The 25,846-nt window shown below is 34.0% G+C and overlaps 1 protein-coding gene across 1 annotated transcript; it reads right to left on the bottom strand.

Annotated features, from left to right (window-relative positions):
* Window positions 1-854: 854 nt before the first annotated feature.
* On the bottom strand, window positions 855-2,415 carry LOC131019688 (uncharacterized). Its single transcript, XM_057948282.1, has 7 exons — window positions 2,289-2,415; window positions 2,042-2,215; window positions 1,858-1,965; window positions 1,707-1,776; window positions 1,413-1,520; window positions 1,220-1,316; window positions 855-1,068 (listed from the first exon to the last, which is right to left on the bottom strand). The coding sequence occupies exons 1-6, from the start codon at window positions 2,390-2,392 to the stop codon at window positions 1,227-1,229; spliced, it is 654 nt and encodes a 217-aa protein (XP_057804265.1). The 5' UTR covers window positions 2,393-2,415; the 3' UTR covers window positions 855-1,068; window positions 1,220-1,226.
* Between the last annotated feature and the right edge of the window lie 23,431 nt (window positions 2,416-25,846).

The following is a 25,846-nucleotide window of genomic DNA, read 5'->3' as shown; positions in this document are numbered from 1 at the left end:
GTTATAAAACCGTTATCTATGAAGGGAATAGATAACAGTACAACCACACATACATAACGGTTATAAAACCGTTATCTATATTGATTATACATAACGGTTTTCGACTGTTATGTATTATAATTTATCTGTTATCTATTCCATAATATATATTTTTTCATATTATAGTTAACAGTTTTTTATACTTTTTATAACGGTTTAAACCGTTATCTTTGTAAGAAAAAGATAACGGTTTTCGACTGTTATGTATTAGAATTAATCCGTTATCTATTATATAATATTTATTTTTTCTCATAACATAGTTAACAGTTTTTTATACTTTTTATAACGGTTTAAACCGTTATCTTTGTAAGATATAGATAACGGTTTTATATTGTGATACATAACACTTACATCCGTTATCTATGACTTGCATACATAACGTTTTTTACCGTTATGAAAGACATGGAAAACCGTTATGCTTTTGCATTTTAATTGTTATACATAACGTTTTATTGCAATTTACATAACGTTTCTTGTTTGTTATCCTTGTGATACATAACACTTACATCCGTTATCTATAACTTTCATTCATAACGGTTTGTCTCCACATACATAACGGATTATTTTCGTTATTGTTAGTAACCGTTATGTATGACCTTTAATTTTTGTTGTCTATTTTATTATAGATAACAGTTTTGCATGTAATAGATGACAGTTTTCCACATATTTTTTATATATTCTCAATTTTGCCTTTTATTTATATCTAAAACTCAAAAGAAAAAAATTCAAATAATAAAATAACATTGAGAACATAATATTAACATTCAAAAGTTGCAAAAACAATCATCAAATATTCAAAAGTAAGATCTGTTAATTTAAAGCAACGAGGCCAGACAAAATGCAGTTCAAGACGACAAGGTCAGCATTCTCCGAGTTCGAGTAGAAGAAACTAATATTTTCAGTTCATAAAGCACATATACCACAAGTCAAGAGATCTATACGGTTATCCATCCATGTTGTAGTCTTCTTGTTGTAAATAAGGATTGTAGTTCCCGGGAACTTCTATCTTTCCTATCATCTGCTCCATTCCTGCATAATACCAACTTCATGCAGTCAAAATGTGAAATTTTTATGCAAATAAAACATTAAGTTAAAGGATTTCATGAATGTAAATGCAACAGCTTTCAATTATCCATAGCTTGCACCTAAGAAAATTTACATTAACATATCGCTATCATACCTAAAGTTCAAGCAAACACATGCTTTATCACAAAAGTTGCCCATTCCTCACGAATATCATCGATTTCCGCTTCGGTGTATGTCTTAACATTCTTAAACTGTAAAAAGAAATACGTACATAAATATATTTTACGAATAATTACAAAAGTTCTATTAGAAAGTTAAATGATGAAGAGTATAATATATATAGTTACCATCGATGATAGAGACGTGTAGGCATTAAGTTCACAGCGTGTTATGATCTCTTTCATGAACTTCATGACATAAAATCCACATTGAGATGCATCAGGCTGGATAGGACCCTATCAAGATTCAAGAATCCGAAAAAGAGCAGTCAATAAGTGGCAGTTTACCCCTTGATATGCATGATTTTCAGCCAACAAAAGCAGCCAATAAGTGGCAGTTTACAGTTCACATATTAGCTAGGGAACTTGGCAATAACAAACATAATTAAGTTGTAATAGCCATAAATAGAAAATTATACCTACCTTAACCACTTCCCAACTTGCTGTTTTCTTGAATTTTTTTCCCTTGCGTGCATTCACAATATTCATCGCACTTGAAATCAAAGGCAACCAGAAATTTCATATTAGCTATAAAAATCAATAACAGAAATGATTAGTTAAAGTCTTAACTTACGTGTCAACGACGAGTTTCCATGGGGTATCTTTATTCCGATGAGAAATTGGATCCATCAAAGAGACACGATCTTTCTCAAGATCAATGATTGTCAGAATCCAATGCCCACTATTTTATAAAAAAAATTGGATTAGTAGGCGAAAACATATACCACACTAACTACTAACTTAACATTTTCACTTACCCCACGTTGCAAGGAACGAGTACCAACTGATTTGATAAAGCCTGAAGTAACCTGTCTGCTAGTTTGCGGGCTCTTGTCTCGGTTGAGTCTTGTCGATTTTGAGATACGGTAAATGGATTCACAAACATAAACCTCCCAAGACTTCCCTCTGTCTTCATCTTTCCATAAGAATGGCTGTCAACAAATCATTTCAGACTTAGATAAGAAATCCCGATTATAAATGATAGTAGCTTAATAAGATATTTACCAAATGTATGCGATAATGCTGTTCCCTGTAATCGGTTCCAGATTACAAAAGGGAATCACATCATCCTTCAAGAGAATCCAAATTTTTAGATCTTGCCCAAACATTTCAAAGTCTATTGGAAGACGTATTCCTTCACCGCGAATGACTTCTCCATCATACAGTATAGTGCTACTAATGATGAAGGCAATGATGACAAATTCTTCACCGCGGACTCTACCTGAACAAGATTCCTAAATGCATTTGATATTTTAAGTAGTCAATGAAAATCAACATCCTATTAACAGTAGGGACTGCAGATTGCAGCAACTCCATCCTTCGTTTTCCCAGGAATATCCAACAATGTACCGATTAGACTTTCTAGAATATTTTTTTCAATGTGCATCACATCGAGTATGTGACGAACATGTAAATATTGCCAATACTCTAACCTACTCTCCATATCGACTACCTAGATACATGCTTATCTATGATATTCATGCATAACCATGGCTGCCAGTTGAGCCATGGTGCAAAACTAAGAGCACCTAGATTCCTTCTAAAATCTATATAGGGTATTTACATAACCATGGCTGCCAGTTGAGCCATGGTGCAAAACTAAAAGCAAGAGGATATAAAACTCACCTTCAAGCTTATCTCTTTGTCAATCTCTCTATCACCGTGTGCTTTCAAACCTAAAACAACATAAATGTAAATGATAAACCTATCACAAGATCAAAAGGAAAGTTGTTCAAAAATTTTAAGGATTCTCCATTCTTAGGAAGTTTAATTATCACACATAATGATTTTTGAAGATGCGAAAGTTCTGTTGGGCTTCACATGAAACGTCAACAAACACACACAAACTGGGGAGGAAGTGGGGAAGGTGAAAGCCACACCCCATAGGAGGGGAATGCATGTAATTTGTTAACATGATTAAACTGAATAAAAGTTTTTACAGATCCATAACCTTTCACATTATACTGAACCTCTGAAATATATGAAGAAAACACATATAAGAAAGGTAAAGTTTCCAGTAATACCTTTTCTGTCCGGCAGTTAGGGTCACAACTATGGTTTATAAAGCGGCCCAAATCCCCTTTAGCACATGCATCAATTACCTGAAGCATAAGTAACATATGCATCAAATTCCAACAGAACATGATAACCAAATATCATCAAGCATGGTAAAGGTGCTGAATTGCATACAGCCATGTAGGTAGCTTTTAAATATAAATAAAAATTGCAATAGCAGACATATATGATGACTGGAGTTCTGTTAGCATTGTTGCCCATCAATGTCTTTGTTTTCTTACTTAACTCAGAGGATGACTTGATTAATTGAGTATGCTAAGTGATATGTAAGTATCAAATGAATATCATTGTTGGTGACTTTATATTCTACATTTCTACTTACGGATATTGCCTTGTAAATATTGTCTTGATATTTCAGTTTATTAGGCACTTTTCAGTATTTTGGGAGCAACAAATTGGAATTTAGTTAGTTTAATTGAAAATCATGTAGTTATTTTCTTATTCTTAGATAAACTGCAGAGCACCTCTCAGAATATGTGGGTAACATTATTGTGTCTGAACTTGGAAATTATCACTTAGATGAGTTATTTTCAGGTCGTGTATGTATAATGTCATATGCACTCAGTGAGCTGCACATAAGGACCAAATGGCTAATTGATGGCCAACAAGGACCTGGGCCTGCCTAAGTAGGATTAGAAGGGGGGCAATCTTGCTAATCTATTTTTTAATATGGGCACTCTGGTTGATATTAATCATCGAAGAGTTTCATTCAGGCTGAAGGGATGTTAGCTTAGAAGTCTTACATCACTGGTCGATGCTACTTTTGCCCCTTTTCCCAGGTTTATGTTGACAATGCTGAGAATTATACATATGATGATGAAGTGCTTAAGAAAAGGAATTTGCAGATTGCAGAAACAACAATATGCATCTCCGTTGTAATTGGAATATGCACTTTGTCATCAATAGAAAAGGATACTAGAGGATATCATAAATCAAATCAACTTTGGAGCAAAAATAAAGAATGTAAACATACAAATAAAGCCCTAGTTCAATCGAGACTTATTAATTTCACAATTAAAAAGCCCTAGTTCAATCGAACCTGGAATCGCTGGCGGCGGCGCAACGAAAAGCGGAAGGGCGGGCGACGGCGACCAGATGTTGAGAGCAGATGAAAGGCGGCGCCTCGGCGAGCAGGGGTGGCGGCGCAACAGGCAGAGGAAGGGCGAACGGCCGTCCTCCTTTTGCAGAAGTCAGCTTCCCCCTTTTGCGGACGTCAGCTTCTCTATTTCCTGAACGACGGCGACCAGATGTTGAGAGCAGATGAAGGGCGGCGCCTCGGCGAGCAGGGGTGGCGGCGTAACAGGCAGAGGAAGGCCGAACGGCGGTCCTCCGTTTGCAGACGAACGAAAATTTTGAGGAACCAAACTTGCACACGAACGAAAATTTTGAGGAACCAAACTTGCAGACGAACGAAAATTGCAAAGGAATGAAAAATTCAGCGCGGGATCAAAGGTGTTAGGCGCGAAAATGTTTAGGTGAAATAACCTAAGGCAAAATCTATTCCTTTTTTCTTTTTCTTTTTTTTTCACTTTTAATATTCAATTTTTGGTATTTAGATTTTTAATTTAGATTTTATATAAGTATTACTTAATGATAAAACAAAAAAATGTTATGATTTTTTTATTTTTCAAAGTCTATATCTAGGAATAAATTCAGATTTTAGGATAAACAATTTATATGTTATTTTTTAATATAATATAATATAATTTTAAAAAAATTAATAAAAAAAAATTATACACAACAGTTTTTAGATACGCTCAAAGATAACGGTTCCAAAACCGTTGTAAATGACTCTTATACATAACGGTTCTTTAACGTTATGAATAAACCGTTATAAAAGATGGTCATAGATAACGGTTACATAACGGTTTTGTAAACCGTTATGTATGCAACTAATAGATAACGCAAAAACATAACGGTTTTTCAAAAACCGTTATCTATGGATATAGACAACAGTACATAGATAACGGATTTTTTCAAAACCGTTATCTATTCCTAAAAGTGCGCTCATAGATAACGGTTTTTGAAAAAAAACCGTTATCTATGTACTGTTATGTATGTAAACTTTTGTAGTAGTGCATTAAAATCAATGCATCTGCTATATAAATTAATGCATTCGCTATTAAATTTAATGCATCCGAAAATAATAAAAATTTTGCTCCCTTCAGGATTCGAACCCAGGATCTGCATTCATCCACCATGATGATGCATCCACCGTAGATCTTGATGATCGAATGGCTTAAAATGGTTCTCCGTTCTAATTTTATATAGTGGTTCTTATTTGAACCTCTCCCTATATATATATATATATATATATATATATATATAGGGGAGGGCTACAGTAAAAACACTTCTTAAAATATAAATATAAACGTTTTTTAATGTACGAATTTTATCCAACAGAGTTACGAATTCATCCAACATGGTTACGAATTGTGAAAAATAAATTTTTGCTACCTTTGGGATTCGAACCCAGGACCACGAATTCATCCAAAAGGGTTACGAATCAACCGTAGATCTTGATGATCTAAGGGCTGAAAATCATTTATATTTTATACACTTAAGAGTGTTTTTATTCTAGCCCTCCCCTATATATATATATATATATATATATATATATATATATATATATATATATATATATAGGGGAGGGATCTATGAAGAATTATACTATAGTAAAGAATAGAGAATTAATAAGAACCGTCAGATATGGTTGATCTGACGGTATTGAATAAGCAATCAATTTAAATTAAAAACACGTCTAATTAATGTATTTCGATTTTTTACTTTGACTGAGGGTGAATAAGTAAATTAGTGAGCAATGTAAATCTGGAAGATTTCACCCACTCCGAGTTTCACGCTTCCACTTCCTCTTCAAGATATTTGGCAAAATAGGGTTTCGATTTGTAAGCTTTTACAGAATATTCAATTTAGTGGGCAGGATTTCCGAAAACCTACAAAATTAAGCTTCATATTCTTCGATTTTGTGGCTTGGATTTACGAAAGAGGCGACTGCATCTCAGTTTGAGTTCGACGTTCTCGCTCTGGTAATTTTATTTTTTTTCAGATTTGAGGATGAGTTCGACATTCTCCATGTCATAATTTTTTAGTTTTGTTTTTAAAAACTGACACGTCTTTGTTATTTCTTTAACGAAGAAAATTCGCTTCCGATCTGAAATTCTTTCTGTTTTTAAGGTTTTGATAATATGGATTGTTTGATGGTCCCATATAGATCTTTTCCGTGGAATATTCGAAATTTTTGTAATAGTTTTTGTGATTTATTGAGATTTTCCTCCTAGTTCTACCCTATTCCATTTACTAGATTTGTACTGACGTTTATGTCTAAAGCTTTGCTTTATATGGAATTCACTTGTTTTTTGCATTACTAATTTGAGAAATTATTCAGATTATTTTGACGGTTGTTCGCCGACTTGGAAGCGAAGGAGATCTGGGGGAAACACCCACAAAGAGAAGGTGTGTGCGAAAACGTGAAGATATTGAAGAGTCATCCTCAAAGAAAGACACGAAATACCCACAACTTAATAGTGACATATTCAGTATAATGTATTCATTGAGTATTAGTTAATTTATTCAGTTTCTTGTTTTACTTATTCGGTTTATAACAAAGTGGTATTCGATGAATTTTCAATATTATTCACTATAATTTTAGTGAATTATGCAGTTAGCTTATGAGATGTTTTCGTCCATATTTACACATTTGTAGGCGATTGATTCCTTATTCACATAAATCTGATGTTTATTCGGTAAATTTTGAACAATATTCAGATACGATTTATTCATGAAAAATGCTACTTTATTCAACAAAATAGTTTCCTTATTCACAATTTATGAGTATCATATAAATTATTCAGCAAACTATTATCCTTATTCGCATAAATATGATTTTTATTCAGTACGTCATGAACAATATTCGAATACGATATATTCATGAATAACATTACTTTATTCAACAAAATATTTTCTTTACTCACAATTTATGAGTAACAGTTACGTTTTTCTGCAAATTAGTATCCCTATTCGCAAAAATATAATTCTTTTTTTTTGCAAGGGCAAAAATATACTCCCTCCGTCCCATTAAAGTTGGCAACATTTCTATTTTGGGTGTCCCACTAAAGTTGGCCACTTTCTAAAAATGGCAAAAGTTTACTTTAATTAAGTCAACAATTACTCACTAATTTGGTCAACAATTGTAGGCCACACTTTATTAAAACATATAACACTCAATTTCTTAATCTCCGTGCCGAAACGAATGTTGCCAACTTTAGCGGGACGGAGGGAGTAATTCTTATTTGGGTACGTTTTGAACAATATTCAAATACAATATAATTATTTATTATCACACAAAGAACCAAATTAATATGTACAGGTTTTGAAATAATGAAAAAAATAAAATGCTACATGAATTACTAATTTTATTTAAGCAATTAAGAGTTAAATTATGAATAATTAATCACTGGACTAATAAAAATATAAATTAGGTAAAGATTCTATTATTTATTCACATAATATTAATTTTTGAATACACATTAAAATAATTTGAACAAATAAAAAATTTGGATGAATTCATGAATTCGAGTATATAAAATAATTGTGAAAAAAAACATAAATAACGTAAAATATGAAATACAGACTCTGTTGAATTAACATTTAACTAATCTGAATAATTTCACATATTAAACTGAATAAACTTTCAAGTTGTGCGAACAAGGAAAATACGAAAATGCTGAAGAAAATGTTTTTCTTCAATTGCTGACGATAATGGCGTGAGGCTGGGTTGAGGAAGATACGAAAATGCTGAAGAAAATTTAATCACTACATAAAGAGTTATCTCAAACATTAATACCTAGCTAAAATTAAGGAAATAATCAAATCTTGCCATAATATATCAAGATATATTTGGATACCTAAGAATATGTTATGACAATTGTAACCTTTTCGCTGATAATTAATTCAAATATATGGGGAAAAGATCAACCGTCAGATTGCATAATTTGAATGGGTGAGATTGTTTCTTCATTCTCTCTACATTTAGCATTCTTTTTTTATCTCTTCCCTATATATATATATATTAGGAATATGATCATGTAGTATTCAAGTTTATGGTAGTACCGTAGTACTCAATCTTGACCACACATTTTGGACACGTGGCGCATCAAGATTGTGACACGTGGCAATGAGTTTCCAAGCACTCTAAGGCAAAATCTGTAGAGGGGTAAAATTGGAATATATTTTTTGAAATTAAAAATAAAAAAAAAATAATTTTCTCAAAATAGATATATTTTAGATGCATAAAGTTTCACACAATGATGCATAAAGTTTTCACATAAAAATGCATAACTTTGAACAGAAAAATGCATTTCATTTTAACAAATTTGGTATTTTCGCCACCCCACGCCCCAACCCTCCTACCTCCCCACCACCACCCCCTACCCCACTCCCCCAAAAAATAGACATGTTTCACATGCATATAAAATCACACATAAATGTATAAAGTTTTCACATAAAAATGCATTAAATTATGCAAAAAATGCATTTCATTTTTACAAATCTGGTATTTCCGCCATCCTACCCTGCCACCATGCCCCCCCCCCCCAAGCCATTTTTTTATTATTTCGCAAATCTGATTTTTTGTCCACTGCTCCCCCCGGTCACCCCCAACCCACCCCTACTTCCCACCCCAAGTTAATTTTTTTTAAAAAAATTTGATTTTTTCACAATTTTTTTTTTAAAAAAAATTGGCTTGGGGGTGGTGGGGGTGGGGGTGGGGGTGGGTCAGCAGTCAAAAAATTAAGTTTGTGAATAAATTAAAAAAAATGGCTGGGGGGTGGGGTTCGGGGGGGGGGGGGGGGGATTGGGGTAGTGAAAATACATAATTTGTAAAAATGTAATGCATTTTTATGTTCAAAGTTATGCATTTTTGTGTGAAAGTATATATGCATGTAAAACATGTCAATTTTTGGGTGGTGGGGCGTGGGAATTGGGTGGGGGGGCGTGGGATGGGGTAGTGAAAATGCATAATTTGTAAAAATGTAATGCATTTTTATGTTCAAAGTTATGCATTTTTGTGTGAAACATTATGCATTTTTGTGTGAAATTATATGCATGTAAAACATATCAGTTTTTTTTTTGGGGGGGGGGGGTGGTGGGGTGGCGAAAATACCAAATTTGTTAAAATAAAATGCATTTCTATATGAAACTTTATGCATTTTTTATATGAAACTTTATGCATCTTTGTGTGAAACTTTATGCATCTAAAATATGTCTATTTTGAGAAAACATAACTTTTTTTTTTAATTCCGAAAAATATATTTCGATTTTACCCCTCTGCAGATTTTGCCTTAGAATGCCTTGGGAGCTCCTTGCCACATGTCACAATCTTGATGCGCCACATATCACAAATGTGTGGTCAAGGTTTGGTCATACGGTACTACCTTAAGCTTGGATACTACAAGAACCCAACCCTATATATATATATATATAGGGGAGGACTATAATAAAAACACATTTTATTGTATAAAATAGGAACCATTTTCAACCATAAGATCATCAAGATCTACGATTGATTCATCACCTTATTGGATGAATTCATAACCCAGAGTTCGAATCTCATAGGTAGCAAAAAAATTATTTTTCGCAATTCATACCATTATACAGTGAATTCATACGTGTTCTACATGCAATTCATACATTTCTGCTGGTTTGTAGTTTTTATTTTAAGAGCTAAAATAAAAACACATCTTAGAATATAAAATAGGTACCATTTCGACCTTTAGATCATCAAGATTTAAGGTGATTCATCATATTGTTGAATGAATTCATGGTTTCGGGTTCGAATATCATAGGTAGCAAAAAATTTATTTTTCGCAATTCATACAGTTACACATCAAATTCATACGTATGCAATTATATGTACAATGTGGTCACATGGCTCACTAGGAGTGCGACACGTGGCAGATGCCTCCCAAGACCTTCCAAAGCCTTACAATGCAAAAAACACGGAGGGGTAAAATAGTAAATTTTGAAAAATATATATAAAAAAATATTTTTTTCTTCCAAAACTTTATTTTTTTCCCGCGACCGTTGTAAAAATTGTACATATAATTGAACACCAATATGCATAAAGGTAAACATAAATATGCATGACGCTGGATAAAAATATGCATGAGAAAGTATCACTATGCTAACCCTCTGATGCCTCTCTCTGTCGAATAATGTTATGCATATTTGTGTGCAATGTTATGCTGATTGAAATAAAAATTTATTAAAGAGAAAGCATAAAAGAAAATCCTAAAACGAATCCATCGAATACACAAGGGTATAAATTGAGGGTCAGACCTATTTAAAGCCTTTTCGGAAAAAGCACTGTGGAAAAAATCCCAAAAAGAAAAAAGAGTGTCTGTTTAGCACAAGAAAGACCAGAAGCAAAAAGTCGTGACCTAGGGGGAGATGGAAGCTAGCAGAATTTCAGCCTGACCATTGCCCCGAAGCAATCCGCTCCACCCCAGGCCAAAAGCAAAATCACGAGCTTGGTAAAACAAGCAGAGTAAGATCAGAAAAAAACTCCAACGAAAAAAGCCTAACAGGGGCCAGAGACCAACGCATCGGAACTCCGAAAAAAATCCCAATTAGCCCTCCCAAAACCAAAACTAAGTTCAAATAAAGGTGCTAGCAATTCAGGCACGAACTAAAATCGACAAAAAGAGGTCCGAGCAGTGGATACCTCAAAGACGAGACGTGGAGCAGATGGCCCGATTCAACCGCAAGAGCTCCAACAATCTATCTGCTCCTCTGATGCAGAAACGAAAACAAAGTACTAGACCATAACAGAAAACATTGAGAAATCCAATGCCCGACACTCGAATTAATGGATAACATGAACAAAGGAGGGAGTAAGGACATCGTCTAACACCAGTTGAAAACCCGCCATGTTATCAATAATCATTTCCACTGGCTCTTAAATCGATATTTATGTTTTCCTTTATGCATATTCGTGTTAAACTATATGCATAGTACTATGCGACACCGTCAGATAACTCTCGTCGTTGGTCACTTGACAGATCATATTGATACCTTCTCGTGTATATTATATCCAACGTTATGTATATTTGGATTTATGTTTATGCATATTGGTGTTCAATTATCTGCATAATTTTGACGACAGCTGCGGAAAAAAAAATGAATTTTCGGTAAATAAATAAATACATAAAGATTAAAAATAAGAAAAATATTTTTAATTTATTTTTTTAATTTCCTAAATTGTTATTCTTATTTTACTCATGTGTGTATTTTGCTTTGGAAGCCCTTGGAAGGCATCCGGCACATGTCACTCTCCTAGCGGGCTACATATACACTTTATGTAGTCCTTATTTAGGATCTATATACTATTATAAGGGGTGAATCTATATGATCCACTCCCAATATATATATTGATATTGATATTGTAAATTTATTAATAAACATATACTATTAAAATATATCAATTTGATGCAGGAAACAGTATATAAACATATTACCCTCAATAATTAATGTCAATGAGCTCACCTTTCATTGCAGAGTTTCTTTTTCTTTTTTTAATTCGTATTCATCATTTGAGATATATTTCAATTTCAATATATATAATTCAAAAAACACAATTCATAATGAAATTGGCTGTCTAGCTGGCAGCTATACAAAATTGTGAATCTGCCAACCTTGTCCCCTCTCAATTCTCATTGCGCAAATCGTCGGCGCTGTTTTTTCATATGCTAAATCTATTAACAATAAAGATTTTCGGACACTGCATGAAAAACCGGTTTTTTAAGGTTTTTTTATTGAGCTGGTTTTTTACTAATTTATGATTTTACTAAAATATACTTTCCTTAAATTTCTCAACTACTTTTTATCTTTTCCTAAATATATTTTATTTACATTTTTATTTTCTGTAAATTTCGTTTTTTTTTTGTGCCAATTTTTTTTCGAAAAATATTTTTTATTTTTAAATTGTTTTTTTATTTTTTTTATCGTTTTTTTATTTTTCTTTTAAAATATTCTTTCCTTAAATTTCTCAACTACTTTTAATCTTTTCCTAAATATATTTTATTTACATTTTTATTTTCTGTAAATTTCATTTTTTGTGCCATTTTTTTTTTTAAAAATATTTTTTATTTTTAAATTATTTTTTTATCGTTTTTTTTTATTTTTCTTTTAAAATATTCTTTCCTTAAATTTCTCAACTACTTTTAATCTTTTCCTAAATATATTTTATTTACATTTTTATTTTCTGTAAATTTCGTTTTTTTGTGCCATTTTTTTTCGAAAAATATTTTTTATTTTTAAATTGTTTTTTTATTTTTTTTATTGTTTTTTTATTTTTCTTTTAAAATATTCTTTCCTTAAATTTCTCAACTACTTTTAATCTTTTCCTAAATATATTTTATTTACATTTTTATTTTTATTTTTATTATTATTATTTATTTATTGAAATTATTTTTTTTTATTTTTTTCCGAAATTAATATTTTAGTTGTTTTAAGAGTAAATTATTTTTTTTCCAAAATTATGTTTTAAATATTTGTTTCCAAATATTTAGGGATTCTCTTAAAAATAATCATAGATTTGTTTCCAGATACTTTGCCACCTTACCCGGCGGTGGCAACCGCAATAGGTTGTCGTTGGAAATCAACTTATCTTCTATTGTCGCCATAAATAAATAAATATTAATGCTATATATAGGCTACAAATCTATATAATATATAAAAGAGGAGTTTTTCACTCCAACTTTTCCTCCATTTTTCTCTCTCTTTTTTCATTATTTTTTTCTTTACTTTTTTCTTTAATTTTTTTTCTAAATATCGTCAAATTTGATACATGAAAAAATACTTAATATACTACATCTTAAATTTAAGTTCGTGAGAAGATCTTTAATATGGTTTAAAAAATCATCAAAAATGAATTTAAAATGAAAAAATTATGAAAAAAATTAAAATTAAAAATATTTTATTTTCTCTCTCTTCATTAACATTTACAACTTTTTATTTATATTTTTGTCTGAAAATGTTAATATATTTATTATGATGCTTAATAATAATAATAATAATAATAATAATAATAATAATAATAATGTGTAATGTCAATTTTCATTATCAAATAATTTAAATTTATTTAATAACTATAAGTATCATTATACTTTAATATATTTTTTAAATTCAAGATTTAATTGAGTAATTGATGTAGATTGTTTTATTTTATTATTAAACATATTTTTCATTTATTTATATTTTAATTTTTAATATTTTTTATTATTTAACATGTCATTTAATTTCGATGTTGGTCGTGCATCGCACGAATGGACGTTCTAGTTAGAATATTAAAACGCAGATTTGCGGCAAAGAAAAAGGAAAAAAATAATATTGATTATGTTTTGTATAAGATTTTAAGTGATTGCACGCCATGTGTTTGTGAAAATGCCTGTTCGATTTTTTTAAAAAAAAACTAGCGATTTGTTGCCATAAAAAAAATCGCCCCCTCTAAGGGACAAGGGGGAATCAAACCTCTGACCTTCGTCTAATGTATATGATACTTTGCCACCTTGCCCGGCAGTGGCAGCCACAATAAGTCATGGTTGGAAATTAACTTACCTTCTAATGTCGTGTACTTATGTTTATTTTAGCTCATTTTAGTTTTTTCATACATTCAATTTAATTCTTATGTTGATTATAAAAATATTAGTTGTTAATATAATTTAACTATATTGTTGATTAGTGTTTTAAGTGTGTAATTAATAAAGTATAAAATTGATAAAATAAGAGAGAGAATGTAATAAAAGTGATAAAGTAGGAGAGAGAGAATGTAATAGTTATTTCCCAAAAAGGAAACGTGTCAAGATTCGTGAGACAGCCCAAAAAGAAAAACGTGTCAAGATTCGTGGGACGGAGGGAGTATATGTTAAATGGTCTTGCAAGCGAAATCCAATCGTATAAATTTTTTTATTTTTTCCAAATTCAATAATTAATTTCAATACATTGCAAAATGCCATCGTATAATGAATTCTTTCTCATCCAAAAATATGTTAAATAGTGTCGCGGCCGAAATCCAATTGTATGAATCATTTCACTTTATTTCATTTATTTATATATTATATTCACAAATTTAACTTAAATTAATTAATAACTCATAATTTTATAACAAATAGTCATATCAACTTCGTTAAACTATATTATAGCAGTTCATTGTCTTATTGGCATATCACGTTTAATTGTTTTCAATAAAGCATTGTATTTCCCTCAAGTATATGTTAAATAGTTTTATATGTTAATTTTATTTCCAAAATCACTAATTAATTTCAAACAATTTATTAACTTTATTTCATTGAATATAATTTTTTCGACTTCACAAAGTATATGGTACATAGTTTTCCAAACAAAATCCATTCGTTTGATGCATTTATTTTAATTTTCTTATCGTCACTCACACAGTAGTAGTTCATTTTCTTATTATTACATCACCTTTAATAAAGTATATGTTATTTATTTTTTCGATCTATTTCCCATCATATGATTCATTTTATTTTTAAAAATGTAACTAATTTAGTTTAATCAATTAGTTCAATTTTATTTCATCGAGTATAATTATTTCGACATCATTATTTAAACTATAGTAGTTCATTTTCTTATTATCAAATTGACATCAATACTATATTATGATACATTTTCTTCAAGTATATGTTATATAGTTTCCCGAGCGATGTCTCACCGTATGATTCATTTTGTTTAAGTAAGATTTTTAATTACACAACATAATTCCATTGAGTAATATATTTATTCATTTATAATATATTTTATGCAATTTTATGTTTTTTAGGCTAAAACATATTCAATTGTTTTGACAAAATATACATTACTTAAAATATAATATATTATAGGCAATTTTATTTTTGGCACAACTTCAATTGTTTATACAATATAAATATTCCTTCATTTATATAATATTTAATTTTATAATTTTCATCATTTATATTGCCCACATACGTATTCCTTCATTTATAATATATTTAATATTATATATGTCTTCATTTAATTGGCCAACATATATATTCTTTCATTTTTAATAAAATTTTCTTCATTACATATATATCTTATACAATTCAATTTATTTCATTTTTTTTTTTCAAATTCACTAAATAATTCAACTTTATTTCATTGAACACACTTATTTCGACTTCATTAATCACACAATAGTGATTTATTTAGTTATTGTGATATCTATTACAATACTTTATTATAATATAATCAAATAAAGTATATGTTACATACTTTTCCGATCAAAATCCCATCGTATGATTAATTGTTTTATATTTTATTTTTATCAACTTCACTAATTTATTTGAATTAATAAATTCAAATTGATGAACGTTGAGTATAATTATTTCTTATAATTATATCGCGTTTAATACTAAAATATAATACATTGTCTTCATATATATGTCATATAGTTATTGACTTCACTAATTTCATTCAATCAATTAGTTCAACATTATTTCATTTAGTATAATTATTTCGACATCATTATTTACACTATAGTAGTTCATTATCTTATTATCAAATCGACATCAATACAATATTACAATGCATTATCTTCAATGATATGTTATATACTTTTCCGACCAATATCCCAACGTATTCACAATTTCTTTTTTTCAAGTTCATTAATTTATTTCAATTAATTAAGTAAACTTTATTCGTATTATTCCAATTATTATAATATATTTAATCTAAGTATATATTATTTAATTTTTCAACCGATGCCACATAGTATGATTCATTTTATGTTTATTTCTAACGCATAAGTCATAACTAATGCGTTTGTCACTACCGGACAAGGTGGCAAAGTATTACTCACATATTATTGAGGTCTCAGGTTAAAATCCCGCAAACACACCTTTTTCTTTTTATTTCGTTTTTTTTTAATCTTCTTCCAAATGTTCTTTTTTTATTATATTTCGTTTTTAAAAAAATAATCTTCCATATGTTCTTTTTTTGAAAAAAAAATCAAAAACAATATATAAATGAAAACAAATATAGGATTATTTTGAAGGGAGTCTTTAAAATTAGTAATAATAAAAATAATTAACATAAATTTTGCAACTTTTGCTTTTATTTCGTTTTTTTTAAAAAAAAAAAAACTTCTTCCAATTTTATTTTTTTGTTATTGTATTTCGTTTTTTTAAAAAAAATCATCTTCAATATGTTATTTTTAAAAAAATATTCGAATAAAATATATAAATGAAAACAAATCTAGAATTATTTTGAAAGGAATCTCTAAATTAGTAAAAATAAAAAAATTAACATAACATTCGCAAAATAAATTATATGTGGAAATAAATCTAGGATTATTTTAGGAGAATATCTAAATTACTGGAATCAAATATATGATTAATCTTTGGATAATGAAAATCTCTAAATTAGTGGAATAAAATCTAGGATTATTTTAGTATAATCTCTAAATATGTGGAAACAAATTAATAAAACATAATTTTGGAAAAAAAAAAACAAATTACTCTTAACACAACTAAAATATTAATTTCAAAAAACAATTTCGAAAAAAATGTAATTTCAAAAAATAAATATTAATAATAATAAAAATATCTGGAAACAAATCTATGATTATTTTTAAGAGAATTCCTAAATATTTGGAAACAAATATTTAAAACATAATTTTGGAAAAAAAATAATTTACTCTTAAAACAACTAAAATATTAATTTCGGAAAAAAATAAATTAAAAAAAAATTTCGAAAAATAAATAATAATAATAAAAATAAAAATGTAAATAAAATATTTTTAGGAAAAGATTAAAAGTAGTTGAGAAATTTAAGGAAAGAATATTTTAAAAGAAAAATAAAAAAACGATAAAAAAATAAAAAAACAATTTAAAAATAAAAAATATTTTTCGAAAAAAAATGGCACAAAAAAAACGAAATTTACAGAAAATAAAAATGTAAATAAAATATATTTAGGAAAAGATTAAAAGTAGTTGAGAAATTTAAGGAAATGATATTTTAGTAAAACCATAAATTAACAAAAAACCGGTTCAATCAAAAAACCTTAAAAAACCGGTTTTTCATGCAGTGTCCGGACACTGCAGTGTCCGAAAATCACTACTCATCTATTAAATGGCGTTTATAGACTAATTAATATTAACAAAAAAAATTTACTTCTTTATCTAGTAAATTTATCAATTGAATATTACGACTCTAATAGCAAGATTAGTCATGAAAATATTTTATACGGATATTAGCGTGTAAATATACGAATTTTCAGCATTTTCTAGTTTTTTTTACGAACTTTATTTTTTTGAATCTAAATATACGAACTTAGTGTTTTTCTTATTATTCCCATAATGAATCTAAACCCTTAAAAAAGAATAAAGCCATAGCTGAAATAGAAATTTTATGATGGAGCTATTCAAATAGAATTAATAGTTAGTGGATTATAGCCCATGCCATCCTAACCCAATCTTGGATTGGAAGAGATGATAAAAGAATCAACTGGATCGCCGATCTGATTTCCATCGCCGATCTGATTTGATTTCCCATCGCCGATCAGATGTTTCGCCCATCGCCGATCTGATTTCCGCCCATCTGATTTCCCATCGCCCATCTGATTTCCCAGAACTCAGCGACTTCGCACGCAGGCGTTTCGCCCATCGCCGATCCGCCCGATCCGACTCATCGCCGATCCAGCAGCGCCTCCAGTCGGAGCTCGGCGTGGCGGAGAGATCAAGCAGCAGTCGAACATTTACTGTTCAGCGACGACTTTTCAAGCAGCGCCTCCAGTCCGGAGCTCGGCGTGGCAGAACTCGAGAAATCCAGCAGGAGATACAGCCATCACCGATCCGCCTCATCGCCGATCCAGCAGCAGTCGTCCAGCAGCGGTGCTCCCGCCTCATCGCCGGGCAGCAGCGAGTTCGCCGCGCCACCAGCCTGGCGTTGCTCGCTGCACACCGGCCGTCTCAGTTCGCTGCTGCTGTGCCCGTCAGCCCGGCGCTCGGAGCAACCTCGCCGCAGCTTGAGAGCAGCGACGCCATCGACGTCGCGCGGCCTCGTCGTTCGCGGTTCAAAGCTGCGTCGAAGGAAAGCGGCGACGTCGTCACAGATTGCCTCCGTTTGTGAGAAATGGCATCGCTCCAGCCTCCCCTCCAAAATTACCCGATTGTGTCTAATAACTTTGCTCCTGTCAGTCGATCATCATCGCCACTCCACAGTTCTACTAGGGATTTCACCACTACTGATCAGACGACAATGAACTCTACGACAGTAATGACGGCGCTTCTCTTCCCCGAGTCTGGGATCACGATGCCTCCGAGCATCACTGTCACAGATAGTTCGGCGGAGAATGCTAGAGTTACTGCTGATGTTTCGTTCCCGGAAATCGCTGCGGTGATGAATGCCCATTCTGTCGGTGTCTCTACTCAGGCCGATGTTCCTAAGAGCCTGATCCCACCTCGCTCGATCGGGACTGCCCATCCGAATGTGGTCAGTCCACCGTCTGCTTCGAAGGTGTCGCCGGCCTCTTTTGCAGATAAACTGAAAGCTAGGGATGGCAGTCCGACAGAGCAAGTTTCCAAGCCTAGGGACGTCCCCGCTCATGACTTTACAATCCTCCGGCCAGAGTTGGTGGATCTCAAACGTTGCCTTGTTTTAGAGCCTTCTTTCCACCAACGACAAGTCTGGCGTTTCGCCCATGCGGTTCACGGCCGGCTGATCCTCCGCAAAGGTGAGTCACCTCGGTTTGCAGCGGATCTTTGGCAGGAACTTCAGCAGCTTTGGAAACCGTCTGTTGGTTGGTCGATTCATCCTCTCGGAAAAGGTTACTTCACTTTTAATTTCGCCACCGACGAGGATAGGGCAGCGGCCTTCGCTAAAATGACTTGGCGTCTACGCTCAGGTATACTCCATCTCCAGGCTTGGGTGCCGAATTTTGATCCCTACAAAGCGAATTCTACCCTTGTTCACGTATGGATTAGAATCTTTAACTTGCCACATGAATATTGGCACCCAGAGGTTCTTTCCGGGGTCGCACGAGAAGTGGGTACGCCTATCTTGATTGATGGTCAGTCTGCACAGGCTCATGTGGGTCACTTTGCTAGAATTCTTGTTGAGTTAGATGTTTCGGCTGATATTCCTGAGGCTTTAGATATTAAGTGTGGCGACATTGATTTTACTGTCAAGTTTGTATATGAGAATTTGCCTTATTACTGCTCGGTTTGCAAGGTTGTGGGACATATTTCTAACGAATGCAGAAGGAGGAAAACAAACACGACCGAGGAGGGCTTTACGGAACATCAGGGCCGGGAACGTGGTCAGTCCAAGGTAGATGACCACAGGGTTCATCCTCGTCCCTACACCGGAAATCAGGAATCTCCAGCAAGGGCTGGAAAGGCTTTTGCTGAGGTTGGACAGAAACTGAACTCTTCTTCAGACTCTCCTACCTCATCCAATCCCTTTGCTGTGTTGGTTTCTCTAGAGTTGCAAGATGATCATAGACTTGTTTGTGATGATAACATGGAAAAGCCGCCTTCTGATGGAGGCCGAGCTTCAGATGCTTGCATCTATCAGGACAATCAGGATAGAAAGGATATGGAACAGCTTGAGTCAGATGACGAAAAGAGCCAAATTGAGGTAGTGGACCAGGAACACGAGAGGACTTCTGCACCTTTGGTTGTTCAGCCGCTTGCTGTGATGACTGACAACAACGATTTGCTAACTTTGACTGGGACGACAGGACCCATTTCTCGTAGACGAGTGCGTCCGAAAGGGGCTATCAACAAGAAGGGGAGAGTTTCTGATTCTTCTATCAAGCACAGGCTCCGTCGTATCATAATGAATGGCATGTCCTCGAATTTCCAAAACTCAGCACGCCGTGATGATTTGCAGGGCCCAGGTCTTGACACTTCTTCGCCTGTGGAGTTCCTGAATAAAGTGAAGTATGCTCAGTCTAGAGGACAGATTCTGCAAAACTTTGTGATCAACTCCTCTAACTCTTCCGATGCAGCCCATGCTATTTCGGTTGTGGCCTCTAAAAAATGGGGCGATATGTTGGACGATGAAGATGACGATGTTTTAGACGAGGACGACCCTCTTAAAATGTTCTCTTAGTCTTGGTTTCTTTTTTTGGTTACCCGGGCTTTCTTGCGGGTGCTTTTGCTTGTTTCCTTTGTCTCTGGTCTCTCTTTTTTCTTTTCTTTTTAATAAAATTTCTATTTCAGCAGAAATAGAAATTTTATTAAAAAGAAAGAAAAAACAAAGAGGAAAAGGACTAAAAACCCTTGAAAGCACAAATGCTAACAAAGAGGCGAATCACAAAGGATCCGTCAAAAAGCAAAAAACTACGTGAAAACACCCGCAAAGGACCATGAGTAGTCTAAACAAAGAAAGCGAAAACTAAGTCTCGTTTTCATCACACATATCTCCCCAATTTTCCTTTTTTCTAGAGACCACTGCCGACATAACTTGGGCTGCGTCGGAAGATGAGTGAATCACAAAGTTTTGCAGAGTCGCCCCTTCAGACTGAGCCTTCTGCACTTTATTCAAGAACTCCACCGGCAACTGAGTGTCAAGAACGTCGCCCAAAACGGCACCAGTAGCACGGCCTGGAGGTTTTTGGAAATCCGAAGACATACCATTCTTGATTATACGCCTGAGTCTGTGTTTAATAGATGAATCATAAACCTTCCCCTTCTTGGTAGACCCCTTTGGGCGCCCTCGGCCGCGAGTTATCGGAGCTAAATCAGGATTGCTACTGTCTTCATTAGCGCCCAAAGAGCTCTCTCCCAACTCCGGAGCAGCATCCATTATAAGCACCTCATCTATCTCCTCTTCATTGTCTGTCTCCTGTTCCGAGGAATGTCCCAGCTGCTGACCTCCGTGTGGATGAATCAACTCTTTCCCAGAATGCCCCTTCTCAATCAATTCATTCCCAGACTGCCTCCCTTCCAAAGAGTTATCCGCCGTGTTCTGTCGTGCAATGGGAGATGACTGAAAATTGGCAGGAGTCCCAATATTCCTTTCTGCAGAAAATTGTGTTATCTGCCCCAGAGTAGCCTCACCCGCCTCCGTAGCCGGCGAATGAGACACTTTATCCATAAGCGGATCTTTATTAGCTAACGGCCCAAACGGATTAGCATCCATAATCGCAGCACCCTCGACCGATTGTCTCCTCTGATGCAACGCCTTCAGAGCATTCTTATCTACAATATTATCGGCGGGATGTCGCTGTCCCGCTAAAAGAGCAGGCTGGTGTACTTCCTTAGAAGATCGATCAATAGGCTGCCAGTTTCTGCCCTTTGCTCTAGCGGCAGCCAAACCATCCCCAGACGGATCTTTGATATGAGCGTCCTTCATGGTGTCAATCAGCTCCGGCCTCGGATCAACATCCTCTTTCATCGCCGCTTTGCTCTTATTGCATTTATCTCTACTATGCCCCGTAAGCCGACAATGAGAACAATAGAGAGGTAACTGCTCGTAGGAGAATTCGATATAGAAAGAGTTATTCCCACAGCCAAGCGTCATAGATTCTTGGAGAGGCTGAGCCAAATCCACTTCCACCAACATCCTGGCATAGTGTCCCACTTCTCTATGCACTGAAGTGCTATCAAAACGTATTGGAAGTCCTATTGTTCGACCAATGGAAGCAAAGACTTCCGGATGCCATAACTCAATTGGAAGATAGTATATTCTGACCCAAACATGGCATAATGAAGATATTTCTTTATAAGGATCGAAGAAACTAACCCATTCTCTGATGCGAAGAGAACCTTTTGACAGTTCCCATCCAGTTCGCTGCTTCACCAACGCCTTGTCCTTTGCACAGCTGAAATTCAGGATATAAAATCCTTTAGCCATCGGGGTAAGAGTCCAGCGCTCCTTTATGTGCCAAAGCTGTTGAAGTTCCACTTTAAGATCGATAATAGTTCTCGGTTTATCTCCCTTACAGAGCAGAAGTCTTCCAATAAGGGCGTGGCGGAAATCTTCGACTTGCTTCTTGTAGAAATCCATCGGAATATCAAGGTTATAAGAGTCTCCAATCTTCTCGGCTTGTAGGGAGATGAATTTAGTGGCCAGGATATCTGGTTTGCGTGGCGCACGCGGCTGAATGATCGCAACATAAGAGGGCTTGATCGCAGCCTGATTGACATCGGATGGATTCACTAATTTCTCGTTAATCTCATTCATGGAAGAAGAAGCCATAATCTGCTTCATATGAGGAGTAACAGCGTTAGCAGTTTGGTTCGCTGGGGGAGAACCAGCGTTCTCGGTAGAAAGACGCAGAGATGGTGGAGATATAAGTTTGCTAGGGTTTGTGACGCTCCGAGAGGGAGATCTAGCAGCAGGAGGCGGCTGGAAGTTGTTGGTGACAGGAGGTAGATTGAGCGCTGAGCGATCAGCGAGCCCCGCCATCGCCGGAGCGGCGGCCGGCGCCGCAGAGATCGAAGGCTGCAAAACTAGGGTTTGAGGAAAGCCCTAGAAAGAAAAAACTCCATATCTTATCTTTTCGAATAAAGCCATAGAATTCATCTCATTCTCTGCGTAAACAACGCAAATTCTTCAAGAAAAAAGATAAACTCATTATTCTATCAATTTTTGCTGACATTTTCTACTAATCTTTGTCAATTCTCTCCACTCTCTAATTTTATGTCTCTAATTGGGGGTAGAATTAGTCTTCGATAAAACTAGCCCGACAGTGTTGTTCGTGGCCAGAGGGTGTCAAAGTCCTTAATCACCACTTATAGTTATTACAATCATTCCACGTCAGCAGCTCCGACGACCATGTTAGCATCAATTTTGAGAAAAATAAAAATTATTGAAAAAGCAGAAAAACACTAAATTCGTGTATTTAGATTTCAAAAATAAAGTTCGTGGAAAAACTAAAAATGCTGAAAGTTCGTGTATTTACACGCAAATATCCCTATTTTATAAATCAAATACATACATCAAGATATTGTACAGTGTCGTGAAGATTGTGTTATGATTTTATTTTGGAAAAGATTGAAAACTACAAGGAACATGGTAAGGGAATTGTGATGAGTATATCAGACTATATATGTACAATATTTTCCTATTTTAAATTTAGAAAATTAGTTTCTAAGTCATGGAGTTTTGACGGGATATCACTTTACGTTATAAGTTATAAGTAGAAATTATAAAAATAATTTTATATTTGGAGTAATTGCATGTAAATTTATAACGTTTTCCTGAAATTGGTTTTTGCTCCTAATTTAAACACTCTACTTTTAAATAAATAACTTTTTATTTTTGTCTCAAATTTGTCCGGTGACCGATTTTTTCATACGTTGGCACCGAAAATGACACGATGGCAGTCGAAAATGACACATAATTTTTTTTTTCACATGTGGAACTAAAAAAAAAAACAAAAAACCCCCTTTCTTCTTCCCCCCGCCCTTAAACCCTAATTCCTCTCACCCCACTCGTCGCCGCCACCCCCTGCCGCCACCACCGCCGACGTCTGCGATTGAGCTTGGGCCACCACCAGTTCCACTTGCGCAGATTCCAAAGAAAAGAAATGGCGCACGGCGACCACAGCCCGCGAGACACAGAGAATTTCGAGCTTGAAGGTCTCGATCTCTAGCTTCTTGCACGCGGAACATCTGGAGAGCTCGATCTTGGCGAGGGGAAGAGCGACGACGAGGAGGAAGAAGGTGAGCCACGAGAGCGTGGCACGAAGGAGAGTATGCTGGCAGAAGCTCAGGAGGACGAGGAATTTTTCCAGAGTGGTTAGAGATTGGTCGAGCTCGGTTTCGGGGTAGAGTAAGAGGGGGCTCAGGCGACGCCATGAAAGTACATGCGGCGGCGGCAGGGTGTGAGAGGACACGCTGGCGGATAGCGCCCTAGCCGCAAACGAAACCGGCGACTTCATCCTCATTCCTCTCTCTCTCTCTCTGGTCTCTCCCAGACCACCGACGACTTCATCCTCATTCCTCCTACGAAACCCTAGATCCCCAAATCCACGGTCCCCTTACTCCTTCTTCGATTTTCGGTGACTGTTGAGAAACCACAACCACAGCTGCACGCCCATGTTAGGTTGAGGATTCGTGCCCCATCTTGGTGACGCTTTTGGGGGGCAGAGCGGCAGGGAGAAGGGATGGCGGAGGGCCGACAGGGGCAGGGGGCGGCGGGTGGATGAGGGGAAACTGGTTAGGGAAGATGATGATGTGTGGTTTTTTTTATCATATGCCAAAAATATGCCTAGGTGTCAATTGCGGCTGCCATCGTGTCATTTCCGACGCTGACGTAAGAGAAAATCGATCACCGGATAAATTTGAGACAAAAACAAAAGGTTATGTAATGTAAAGTTTTAAATTAGGAGCAAAAACCAATTACATGCAAACATTATGGATTTACAGGCAATTATCCCATATATTTGGATAAAATTCTGTCACCTAGATTTGAGCATGACAATGAACCACAACGGTGAAGTTAATATAATTCAGTCATCCATACCCTGAAAAAATTCAATGTACTCATACTTATCTTAAACACAATTTAAAAAATGATTTTATTATTCGCTCTAATCTCAAACTTGTATAAAATAATTCACTAATTACGCCAACCAGTTTGAATGTATAAATATAATTGCTACAATAGTTAAATATTCGTCACAATAACAATCTGGACAATTTTAAGTAGACATTATATATGATATTTTCAAATGCAATAAAAACTATATTGTGTAAAATAAGCGAGAGGACAAAAGAATATTTTATTTTAAAAATTCTAACTTGTATAATTTTGTTATTTAACATACTCCCCCAGCCTATGAAAGAACTTCCTAGCAAGGAGAAAAAAGTTGTTGAGTGTATTGAGAATGGAGAAAAAAATTGTTGATTAAATTGAAAGTGGTGAAAATATATTGTACTGTACTAATTAGTATTGACACTTGTGAAATTATGAAAAATAAGGATAAATGGAAAATTGTAAGTGGTTGACTACTGAAATAGAAATTTTATTAAAAAATGAAAAGAAAAAAGAAATAGGACCTGTAAGTGGTTGGGTATAGTAAAAAAAATAGGTATGATTTTTTTTTGTGGACGTCCCAAAAAAGAAAAGTAAGAAGTTCTTTTATAGATGTATGGAGTATATATTATATCAAAATTGAATTTATTGTCACGATCTTTTATTTGATATGTGTATTGAATATTTTATCATTAACCAAAGGACATATCTTCTGGGAACAAAGAATGAAAAAGAAAATTGAGAATTAAAAAAAAAAAAGAGAAAAGAAAATAAAGAAAGTTCAATCATTTTTGGAAAAAATTCATGTTGAGAGGGGAATTGTTATTGAAAATATAAAAATGAAATATTAAATCATTATTAAAACAAATAAATGTAAAATTTTAGAAGAAATGTGAATAAAAATTTCACATAAAAGAGAGAATTAATGCAACTGTAGAAATCCTTAACTATATTACATAATG

The sequence above is a fragment of the Salvia miltiorrhiza genome, chromosome 4, assembly GCF_028751815.1.
Source record: "Salvia miltiorrhiza cultivar Shanhuang (shh) chromosome 4, IMPLAD_Smil_shh, whole genome shotgun sequence".
Classification (NCBI taxonomy): Eukaryota; Viridiplantae; Streptophyta; class Magnoliopsida; order Lamiales; family Lamiaceae; genus Salvia; species Salvia miltiorrhiza.
Note: the sequence above shows the minus strand (reverse complement) of the source record. Positions and strands in the feature narration are given on the sequence as shown.

Coding starts and splice junctions, on each gene's coding strand:
- LOC131019688 (XM_057948282.1), bottom strand. CDS start 2,392: ATGTTTGGGCAAGATCTAAAAATTTGGATTCTCTTGAAGGATGATGTG. Junction 1,966..2,041: donor CTCGTTCCTTGCAACGTGGG/GTAAGTGAAAAT, acceptor TTTATAAAATAG/TGGGCATTGGATTCTGACAA. Junction 1,777..1,857: donor TGGAAACTCGTCGTTGACAC/GTAAGTTAAGAC, acceptor TTTGATTTCAAG/TGCGATGAATATTGTGAATG.